Source organism: Lactuca virosa, chromosome 9 (assembly GCF_052849685.1).
Source record: "Lactuca virosa cultivar CGN04683 chromosome 9, Lactuca_virosa_CGN04683_v6, whole genome shotgun sequence".
Lineage (NCBI taxonomy): Eukaryota > Viridiplantae > Streptophyta > Magnoliopsida > Asterales > Asteraceae > Lactuca > Lactuca virosa.
In genome coordinates this window covers 13,765,991-13,778,219 of record NC_136434.1, presented here as the reverse complement: position 1 = coordinate 13,778,219, position 12,229 = coordinate 13,765,991, and the positions used below count along the sequence as shown (strand labels likewise).

The following is a 12,229-nucleotide window of genomic DNA, read 5'->3' as shown; positions in this document are numbered from 1 at the left end:
TGATAAAGGGAGGCATGACACCTAAGTATGAATAAAAATAACAACACCTTTTGTTTTAGGAGGATATAAAAGGATTGGCTTGGAAGAAGAAGAAGACACATAACACACCCAACAAAACATCATAGAAGCTAGTATATTCTCTGCACTTTGGGAGTTCTTGAAAGAAGAAGAACACTTTGCAACTTTTTGATTTATCTTTGTAAGTCAATTTGAATTTCATAACTTGTTTGGATTGTAGTTTAATTACGTGTGGCTAGTTTCTATTATCATTTCCGATTCTGAATTCTTAGTATGTGTTGTTAGTTTATAATTTGAACTTGATTTGTGTTTAAATCTAGTAATCTTTGATTTGATCTTAATCATATGTTTGATTTGTTTTCTTTTTCACTTGATCAATGAATTAAAATTCTTATCAATCTAGTTAATCAAATTGTAAAATTCGTATATGTTTTATGAATTGATGTTAGTAATACACACTTAATTGGTTATAAATAATAACTGTAATCAAAGATTAAATGTTCATATTCCCAAGCTTAAGAGGAAAGTTGAATATTGTTGGTAATTGTTGCAAGATCTTAAAGTCATTTAATGGGTTAATGAAAGAATTTATTTGAGTTAAACCAATTAAATGAAGTTTTATTTGAAGAACATGTTTTGAATAAAACACTTTTGTCAACTTGGATACTAGAGCTTATTAGTATCTAAATTACCAACTTAGATTGGACATGATCATAGTTCAATTATATCTTTCAACATAATACATATATAAGAATCGGAATCGGAAATGTATTTCTTTTTACTGAATTTTATTATCAATTTTGTTTACTTATGAAGTTTAAGTCTAGTTCAAACACAATCCCCCACTTTAATACCATTTGTATTATGTGTGAGAATTTGGCAAGATAAGAAGTCTCGTGTTCCTGTGGACCGACCCTGCTTACTCTATACTATCTTTAGTATATGAAATAGCAGTGATTTGAACTCTATTAATATTAATATTATTATACCCCTTTATTTGTTGGTTTGACATCCAAACATGGGTTATTTTCTATTTGAATAGTTGCTTGATTATCACAAAATAGCAATGTTGAATGGCTTAATGGAATGTCAAAATCTTTGAGTAATTGCCTTAACCATACAAGTTCAGCTGTTGTAGTGGCCATTGCCCTGTATTCTGCTTCAGCAGATGACCTTGAAACAGTTTGTTGCTTTTTAGTCTTCCATGAAATCAAAGAAGATCCAAGAAATACACAAAATCTGATCTACGAGTGTCTTTGCATGTCGCCCAGTATGAGTCACAAAATGCTTTCAATTGTAGTGTTTAATCTTTGGAAAAGAATAAACCTTGACCTGGTGAGCCTTTCAAGTACTTCAATAAGTGACATGCTGCTTCAAAATGACTTTTAAAAGGGTTTGACATGAACTGAGATAATCTTTGGACAGCAAAAGATATATCTGGTCGTGTTATATTGAGATATAACAGTCGACCTACAAGTCGTCTATACTTTGATGGATTATCAAATAGCTCTCCCATCTTTTCAACCAAATCAATTTTAGGATCCATAGGGGTATTCTTGGGTTTTGCAGCAAGAAGTCCTGCATCTTCTATCAACTGTAAAGTAAAATTTCGTTGAGAGACGAAAATACCCTTTTTGGATTTTGCTATTTCTATCCCCAGAAAATAGCCTAGTGAACCTAGATCCTTCAATTTGAATTGTTGACTTAATTGTTTCTTTAAAAAATCAATGCCTTCTTTGTATGGACCTGTGATGATTATATCATCAACATAAACGAGCAATGCAACATACTTTTCACCGGTTCCTTTATGAAAAAATGAGTAATCTGACTTTGATTGATTAAAACCCAAAATTTTCAAAAACTTTGAAAATTTATCAAACCATTGTCTAGAAGCTTGTTTGAGTCCATAAATTGACTTGTTGAGTTTGCATACAAGCTTTGAACCTTGAGGTTCCCCCTGAATATCAAGTCCTTGTGGAATGTCCATGAATACTTCTTCTTGTAAATCTCCATTCAAGAATGCATTATTTACATCAAGTTGCACCATGTTCCACTGTTTGATTGCTGATAATGCCAACAACAACTTGATTGTTACAAGTTTTGCAACTGGAGAATAAGTTTCAAAGTAATCAACTCCTTCCTTTTGATTGAATCCTTTTGCAACCAATCTGGCCTTATGTCTTTCAATTTGCCCATTGCTGCCATATTTGATCTTGTAAACCCATTTGCATCCAATTGTATTCTTGTTTGGTGGTAAAGGAACTATAGACCAAGTATTGTTGTCTTTCATAGCATCTAGTTCCACTTTCATAGCATCACACCACTCTTTATATTTTGAAGCTTCTTTATAGAATTTGGTTCAAAATTGGCTGATATATTCATTGCAAAAACTCTGTGTTTTTGTGATAAATTGTCATAAGACAAATAATCATGCAATGAGTATTGGGACTCATTATTTGAGACAAAATTGCAATGATAATCCTTGAGATAAGAAGGAGGATTATGAGGTCTAACTGGCCTTGAAGGGAATCTTGGGCTCGGATTTTCATTTGGTGAATTGGTTATGTTTTGGGACAAATTTGGTTCAGGGGTATTTATGGAAATATCAGGTTCTGGTAAAGAAACAGGTAAAACAACATGTTCAAATGGATCAACCTGATCTGGAATGGAGTTCTTTTGAAAATGATATAGATTTTCATGAAAGACCACATCTCTTGAACAAAAAATTTGTTTTGTTTCAAGATCATATAACGTGTATGCTTTCATATTAGGAGGATATCCTAAAAACAAACAAGCTTTTGCTCTTGGTTGAAACTTCAATCTGTTAGCAACTAATGTCGAAGCATAAGCTAGACATCCAAAATTTCGTAGATACTTGTATTTTGGAACAGAACCATGTAGAATCTGAAATGGGTTCTGATAAGAAAGGATCTTTGATGGAATTCTGTTTATCAAATAAGCTGCTGTTAAAAATACAATCCCCCCAAAAATGAATTGGAATATTTGACTGGAACATTAATGATCTTGCCACATTCAACAGATGTTGATGTTTTCTTTCCACCACTGAATTTTGTTGTGGTTTAGCTACACATGCCTTTCGATGAATTATACCCTTTTCTTCAAAAAAATTCCTTGAATACCAATTCCTTTGCATTATCTGTTCTAAAACACTTAATGCTTTTGTTGAATTGTGTTTGAACATAGGAATAAAACTTTGGAATAATTCCTATAATATCATATTTGTGCTTTAACAAGTAAATCCATGTGTCTCTGCCTTTATCATCAACTATAGTAGCAAAATATCTTTGACCATTATAAGTGGAATTCTGATATGGACCCCAAATGTCACAATGAACCAAATCAAATATTTCATTACAGAAGTTGTTTTCACTATCAAATGACAATTGTTTCTGTTTGGCTAATGGACAAATAGAACAATGATCATTACATTTATTTTGAGTTATAGAAACACCTAAAATGTTCTTAATAGGAATAAGAACTTTTTTTGAATGGTGTCATAATCTCTTATGCCACAGATCAAGTGAAACAACATTGATTCTTGTATCAGCCACTTTAAAATTTTCTTCCTGCTTACTTCTCATCACATATAAATCCTGAATGTTATCAGCTTTGCCAATCATCCTCTTGTGAATGACATCCTGAATATAAGCATGATGACATGTGAATTGAACTATCATTTGTTGACTTTTGGTTAATGCACTGACTGATATCAAATTGAGATCAAAATCAGGTACATAGAGTACATTTTTCAATGTAAACAGATAGTCAATTTTGATATCTCCAACTAGATTGACAGGAATAGTAAGCTTGTTTGGAAGAGTAACTGTATGATTATAAACTTTTCTTGTGTTGGTGAAAAGATTTATATCATGAGCAACATGTTGTGAAGCACCAGAATCAAGAATCCACATGCATGATTTCAAATCATTAGTAATAGTCAATGAATAACATTTACCTGTGGATGTGTTTTCATTTGGATTCACTGAAATCATGTGATTTGTTAAAGCAGACATCACTTGTTGACATTGTGAAGGAGAAAAACCTCTAAACATGTTGCTCAAATCATCATTGATAGATGAATGTCCATCAACAGTAACATTATCATTTGTTACTGCATTGATTTGACTTGTCTTGGCCTTTAATTTGTATCCAGGAGGATAACCATGTAATGTATAACATTTTTCCACTGTATGCCCCTGAAACTTGCAATTTGTGCAATATGGACGATCGCTTTGATTGTTATTGAATTTCTTGTTCTGTTTCTGTTGTTTTGATTGGATTTAGCAACAAAAGCAACAGATGAAGAATGTTGATCCACTGAAATAGTCTTCTGTTTTTCTTCTTGAGCAACTAAAGAAAATACTCGATTAATGGAAGGCATAGGATCCATCAACAATATTTGACCTCTAGTGTGTGAGAAAGAATCATTCAATCCCATTAGGAAATTCATGATCGGCTCAGATTGAAAATATTTTTCAATATTTTCAACTCCATGACATTCACACTTGCCACATGAACATCTAGGGCGAAAATTCTCAAGTTCTTCTGAAAGCGACTTCAATTCGGTGAAATAAACACCAACTGAATCTTGATTTTGACTGAGATTTACAATTTCTCTCCGGATTTGAAAAATTCGAGGTCCATTGCTTTGTTGATAGCGATCTTGAAGGTCTTGCCAAATTTCCTTCGCTGAATTTGTAAACATGATACTGGTTGAAATTTCCTTTGATACAGAATTCAAGATCCATGAAATTACCAGTTTATTGTTACGCATCCATGCATTGTGATTAACAATTTCATTTGGAGAAGGCTCAGGAATAGTTCCATCTACAAATCCAGCTTTATTCTTAACTGAAAGTGCAATTAACATCGATCTACACCATGAAGGATAATTTTCACCAATCAATGGTTGGGAAACCAGAATGAATCCAGGATTATCTTAATGATGAATGTAATATGGTGACATTCGATCATCAATTGGAGAAATGTTTACAGATGACGAATTAGTCGTCATGATGAAGATTACGTAGAAATTTACAAGAACAATTTGTAAATCTCGAAGAATCAAAGAAAAATTGATCTCACAAGAACAATTTGTGGAATCAAATCAAAAACGCATAAATCTACAAGAACAATTTATAGATTTGAAAACAATAGAGAAAATCGATTTCACAAGAACAATTTGCAAAATCAAATTGAATGAAAATTGATTCGAAAACGAAGAACAGAGTTAGAATGATTCATATGAATCATAGAAGCGGAATTTTTCTTCTCTGATACCATAATACGAAATAAAACTTGATAATATTTTCATTAATCTTGATACAAGAACTTATATCAGCTCAATTGAGCATCTAACTGAATAACTGAAATAACAGCTAACTATATATTTACATATCAACCCTCTTATTATGCTTATTTACAATTATAACCTCTAATAACTTGTTTTAGTTAATATATATGATTTTGATTTCATTCTAATTTGAGCTATGTTTGTGATTATATTAGGATTTGTTGCTCACCTTGTGTTCAATCATTTTCCTGTGTTAGTTTGGACGTGGTGTAAATCTTTTAAATATGTCTATTTTGTGTATTTGACTGTCTATCTTTATTGGAAGATGTTTGTTATAATGGTTAGGTTGAAAAAAAAATTGTGCACCTGGTCATGAATACATTTCATGTCGACAAGGAAATCTACAAGTAAAATCTGTAATTATAATATAATATAATTTTTTCTTTATTTATTGTGTGAAATATGGGTCAAAGGCATGAAATGGTCTCGTCAACCAAGTTTTTTTAAGGATTTTATCATGACCTATATGAGATTATGTTGCCTAATGTCATGTAACTTCTTAATTATTTTCAGCAAAAATGAGGTCCTACTCCACAAAAGAAGAAACTGATATCAAGGTGCATAAATCTTCCCCAAAAGTCTGAAAAATCAACATGACAACAGGTACAAAGATGACCATAGGTTCTTTTTTGCAAATTCCATTTATTTGTATATGTTTTTTCTTCAAGGTGGTAAGAATTGGAGAACGAAATCTAACACACAACAATGATCTTCCTGAACCAAAACAAAAAATGAACATACACACTGGAAATTAAAGACGTATTTTTAGGTTGCTTGAAAACATCTTTGGAAAAAGAATTAGAATTTTTGATATTCGTCCTTCAATTTTCTCCTGCTTGGATATTTATTATTGTTTGGCATGATCTAACTAAAAATGTTATATGTAAATTGAAGCTTTTGTTGATTATTATAACGTAATTGAATAGGATGAAAAAGTTAAAACTTGTGAATTGAATTACCTGGAGTCCTGGATTTCATCTATCAAACTCATTTAATAGATAAAAAGGTAAATAATTTTAACCTTACAACAATTAGGTTGAAAGTAGAAATTTAAATTTTCAGCTACTATTATGATATAAAAAACTTGGGTAAGTAACTATAAAGCTATAAATTAAAATCTTAAGTGTTGTCAAAATTGAAAGTAGTGGGTTTGCATGTGTCTTGTGCCAATTTCTTGCAACTACCTGATTATCTATACATGTCTAACATTGGTAATCACTGGTGCAGGTATGAATTTCTATTTTCTTAAATTTGTTCATATGCATAATTTTTTGATAGAACTTTATAGTTTTTGCTGTAGAATGAGTTTCAGATTACAATATCTTCTCTGCCTGAACTATTATTAATCTTCTACTTCATAGTGGCTTAATTTTGACAACATGTTGTGATTGTTTATACATAAAATTTGGTGATTATTCTCCTTGACAAAAACAAAAATATCTTTGCTGCGACTGTTCAACTTCTACCTAGGTATGAATTTTGTTGAGGAATTTCTCAATCACATAGATACCATGAGGTCTGATGAGTGAAATATCGACTTTTAGTATGGTTATGTGTTAAATGCTATTATATTTTTTTCCATTGCTAAATTTATCGATTGTTGGAACCTGAAACATGCTTGGAGATCTATGATTTTAAGGAACCTACACAATCCCTTCCTTTATTTGATTGTTATTTTGCGTATAGGTTTCTTTTGTGCAAAAGCTTGCCCCTTGAGCATATTATTGATGTATAGGATGAGATGGAAAAAAGATCGAGTGGAATCGAGTTTAAAAGATAAGAGAAGGATCTTAGGGCACTTGAGCAAACACATGAAGCAATGATGAACAAAGAATGATCTTCGGACATCTAGAAAAGGGATAAACCAGTTTTGCCCAAGGTCAAGGGAATAAGACGATGCCGGAAAGTCAAGGTTTGTAATTTTAAAACCCCACCCGGTTATAGCATTGCATTTTCAAAAAAGAGGTAAAGAAAATGTCTGAGGATTTTGCCCATGATTTTTTGATTTGCATTGGGCAATGTAAAAGACTTTTCTTAAGAATCCTTTCGAATGGCTTGCAAATGCATTGGCAGAATGGATTACCATCTTTTAAAGCACCACGCTAAGGCTTATATTAAAGTTTAAGCTTTACTTATTCGTGAGGGTATTATTTAGCTTTTTTACAGATGAAGGCTTATAATCTCAGTTGGATAAGTAACATGCTCAAATTATGTACAAAGAAATTAAAGTAACATGCTATACTAAACAAAAAGGAAAAGTAAGTTGCTATTTTTTGTATTTATAGAGTATTTTAATAATTAATTAATAAATTCTTTGAATACCCTATAAGTAGCTATTTTGACCATGTTCGACATTAATGGTGAATACTATAATATTAATCACAGGTCCATACCAAAGGAAGTCGTTTGTGAGAAAGTGTTCTCTATATGAAATTACATATCTTTCAAAGTAGTAGAACCACCAAGCCAGTAAAAGAAATTCATCAAAGCTCATCATTAGATGCAATAGTATCATATCAGGCAAGAAGTTGACCAAATGAAGAGTGATATCAGATAAGTCAAGAAGTTGACCAAATGACCCTTCGTGACCAGGTTCTTGGGATTTGCCCTCATCTGCTTTTGCTAGTGGAAATCAATTGAGATACAACTAAAAGATGGTTCTTTTCTTCATGCAGGTAGGGAATTTCGTGGCAATATGAGGCATAACAAAAAAATTCCAATCAAATATTATATTTATCAATATAAATCATGTTTTTCCAATAATCACTTAAAGTTTACTTACCGATCAATTTTAGGGCCGTGATAATAAGTTTCACTACTAGAAAAAAGGTTTTCCTTGACAGACAATGTATGTCATAAATGCCTATATATGACAGACAAATGTTTGTCATTGAAAGCCATATCATAAAGGAAAATGACAGACATTAGGTCTGTCATAAAGTTTACAACAGACTTTTATGACCAACAATTACAACATACATACACGACATGCGTTTTCGCCATACATTTACGACCGACTTTGTTTGTCATAATTCGTAACATTTTTGTATTTATGACAGACATTTACAACTTCCAATTACGACATGTTTGACATATTTTTACAACATGCTTTGTATGTCATGGTTTTATAGTTTTTTTAAATTATATATATATATATATATTCAAATTCATCAAAAAGTAACTGTCAAATACATATCACTTGTAAGTTAAGTTTATCAAAAAGTAACTGTCAAAGTAACTGTCAAATACCAAATCTTAATCAAACTAAATTACAAATTTATTGTCTAAATTATACAAGCTATAGTTCCAAATTCATCAAAAAGTAACTGTCAAATACATATCACTTGTAAGTTAAGTTTATGACATAAGTATCCTATTTTTCACACACCCTATCAAGCTCGACATCTGTATATTCTTTCTTCCCCCAAAACTATATAAAAACAAATGAACTCAAAATTAAATTATTCATTAAATACCTTCCAAAAGCCTCCCCATCAAAACCTGTAATTAAAAAAACACTAGAATCTTTTAATAGAAACTTGAATTAATAGAAACAAATTTAGTATATGCATGTTATGGAACAGACCTTCCACCAACTATAAGATGTAAAGCCCTTAAAAGCCATGGTTTATGTTTGTAAAGCTCCCCTGCCCGGTATATTTGGAATCTGAAGGGCAAAAATGGAATTAGCATCAGTGGAGAAGAAGATAACCCTTGATTAAGAAAAGAGATTAAGATTAAATAAAGTTTTAACCGTTAGCAATATTAAAACTTTATTTTTGTAAATATATGAGAGAAAGAGAGAGGATGTAACTGAAAGTTTATTTCAGTATAGAAGTCAAATAACAAAAAATAAACAAATTGCCAAGTTTGAAGCTTACATAGACCAATATGAGACAGGTTCAGACCTTACCTTACAAACTGGTTAGGGATATCTAATCACAGATTAAGTATCGACTATTGTACTTGAACTGCCAAAAGAACAATTGAAATCTTGGTTGGTCTGAGTTGAAATCATCACCCAATATGCAATCTTGCCAATAATAAAAGAAAAAACCCAATAGACTAATTCACAATTTTAGAAGGCTTAAAGGCAGTTCTAGAAGCACCTTCAGCTATCAGACATGAAATTCTGCTAATAATGTGTAGGTCCATGTTTATATTAAAGAAGAAACAACTTAACAAAGGCTTACTTTAGAGGAATATGAAGGATTAAAATTAAATAAATACTTACATCTTCATTTGGATTTGGGAATTCAATCTTTCTATCAATTCTTCCAGGCCTAAGAAGGGCCTATATCAATACGGTTAGTAGCATCAAAACCTGTAAACATCAAAATAGAGATCCATTCAGAAGGGCAATATCGTCTTTTTATTAAATATTAAAGTGAAAAAAATTACCTTGATCTTATTTGATGCTTCAAATCCATCCAACTGATTGAGAAGCTCAAACATTTTTCTTTGGACTTCGCTATCACCATTTCCACTTCCAGATTCCATTCGAGCATACACAAGTTTTCTTATATCCAGGATGAAGATGCTAACCGGTCTACATGCTTTAAATCTGCAAGTCTTTCTAAATCTGCATGATGAAGATTCCATTCTGTAATTGTCAGGTTTTTTTTATTTTCCGCAAATTATTAATTAAATTTGCTTCCTAATGGAAAATAAACAATCACTGATATTATTTCCATTTAAAATCTAGTACCCTGCTGGCACACAAGATGTTCCTTTGACAATTTTTCAACCACTGCAACTACTGGTGCTCAAGTTGGGTATAAAAGGAGTGCTTACATGGGAAGCTGTAGACATGATTTATGGCAAGCTATAAGAGCATCATCTGCTGCTCCATATTATATTGATGATTACTCTGATGGTATAAACCCTAAACCCTGAACTTATAATTGTAATATCTGGTTGAGTAACTTAAAAAATACAAAAAAAAAGCTGACATTTTTCATTTATGTATATCATCTATCTTGTCCAGGTGTATTTAGGTAGCAAGATGGTCCTATTGTGGCAAATAACCCTACAATATTTGCAATACGTGAAGCACAACTTCTATGGCCAGATGCAAAAATCGACACTCTTTTTTCAATCAGTTGTTGTTCTATGCCAACAAAGGTAATAAATTCATTATTGCTATCTGTTTGGGTTTTTCAATCTGTCAAATAACCGGAATGTGAATAAATTTAAATGACCAAAATACCCTTAATATTGATTGTAGGCTCGTAAAGGTGGATGGAGGTATTTGGACACTAGGCAAGTGTTGATTGAGAGTGCATGCTCAGTCGAGCGAGTTGAGGAAGCTTTGAGCACATTGTTGCCAATGATTCCTGAAATAAACTATTTTCAACTCCCAATTCATTTCCAACTCCATAGTTATTCATTCACCTCCATCTTCAACAATAGAAACTCATAAACAATATAAACAATTGATAATTAAGATTCAAGAATATGTGGAATATTCTTACTATGAAAAGATAAATGCAAATGGTAATACTATCAATTTCAGATGCTGCCTACAAGACAATCCAAAAACACATGATAAGCATATATTACCATAATGATGGTAAATAGAGGGGTTTAAAATTTAAAACTGACCTCATCAACATAGGGCCAGATCTTTGTAAGATGAGCATTAAGCCAGGTCAACTGAAAGATTAAGCAGAATAATCAGTCCCTGAAGAAGATAGAAAGAAAGTGGAGAGAAAGTACAAAAGCTGGAAGAATGTAGGGTAGAAAAGTATCACTCAACTTCTGTCTCTGTGAGAAAACAACCCAATAGGGTAGAATTCTTGTAAAAGCAACTTTTTTGAATCTTCAACTGTCATTCTCGCAAAAGCCGCAATCGCTTTGCCTTCAACACATAATTTAACCCAAATTTCAATAAATTCACGAATATTCAGAGCATACACTCAATTCAAAGCATGTTTTAGGTCACACATTAAGGAAGATGCATATTGTGTGTGTTGTTAACTCAAACAAGTCACACAAACTATTACACATAATGGAGACTGGAGTGTTTGTGTTGTGTGTAATCCAAATGGATTTTGAACTGACTCATAGACAGATGCAGATAAAAGTGTGTTATGACGTGAAAGCTACGATAAAGCTAGATACATAACTTTTGGTTTCTTCCTCTTCGGGGGTGGTACGACGACCGGAGCAGCGGATAGCGGATGGGAGGGCCGTACGAGCGGCGGCGGCGGCTAGCTGCTGCAGGACAGAAAGAAGGCGAGTGGCAGTCGGAGCAGCACCGGAAACTGCCGTGTTGAGGTTGCAGATGGCGACAGAAAGAAGAAGAAGAAGAAGAAGATGGAGGAATGGTGGCAGAGGACGCACTCACGGTGGCCACTCGTTCTCGCCGGAAGGGAAGGTAGCCGCGATGTTCGGCGGTTCGGTGCAGCAAGGAACGGAGGTGGCGGCAGCGGTTGTTCACAGCAGCAGGCCGGCGGCGGCTGGGATGCCCGGGATTAAGGTGGCGGCTGAAAGAGAGTTGTAGAGTTAGGGTTTTCGGGTGTTGCACTCTAAAAACGGGAGGGGTAAGGAATCACGGGTTCAAGTCCGTGTTTTACCAAACTTGGATGTATTTTAACGAGATTGGTCCCTGCCTCTACAATTCCTTTACAATTTAAATCCAATAATTACTAATCACCTTTGCTTCACAAAATCTTTTACATTTCAAGTACTAATATTACAATATAGACCCCAAAATTTTGAAATTATACCATTTAACTTCTTATGGCTATTACGGATTTAGGGCTAAAATAAAATAAAATATAAAATGTATATCGGGGTTTTAGTGTTTATTATTTATTTATAAATCTATTTTAT

General features: G+C 32.8%; 1 protein-coding gene and 1 long non-coding RNA gene across 6 annotated transcripts; both read right to left on the bottom strand.

Moving 5' to 3' along the window:
• Positions 1 to 2,325: 2,325 nt before the first annotated feature.
• On the bottom strand, positions 2,326 to 4,909 carry LOC145138954 (uncharacterized). Its single transcript, XM_079072943.1, has 3 exons — positions 4,217 to 4,909; positions 3,614 to 4,175; positions 2,326 to 2,981 (listed from the first exon to the last, which is right to left on the bottom strand). The coding sequence occupies exons 1-3, from the start codon at positions 4,907 to 4,909 to the stop codon at positions 2,326 to 2,328; spliced, it is 1,911 nt and encodes a 636-aa protein (XP_078929069.1).
• Positions 4,910 to 8,631: 3,722 nt separating this feature from the next.
• LOC145137418 (uncharacterized) lies at positions 8,632 to 11,054 on the bottom strand. 5 transcript variants are annotated; one of them, XR_013721057.1, is made up of 9 exons: positions 10,997 to 11,054; positions 10,867 to 10,914; positions 10,602 to 10,792; positions 10,187 to 10,284; positions 9,794 to 9,974; positions 9,627 to 9,716; positions 9,306 to 9,363; positions 8,979 to 9,059; positions 8,632 to 8,893 (listed from the first exon to the last, which is right to left on the bottom strand). It is a non-coding gene; the product is annotated as an uncharacterized LOC145137418 (long non-coding RNA). The 5 variants fall into 5 exon arrangements; XR_013721056.1 differs by having other exon boundaries at positions 10,187 to 10,792; XR_013721058.1 differs by lacking the exon at positions 10,187 to 10,284.
• Positions 11,055 to 12,229: the final 1,175 nt, after the last annotated feature.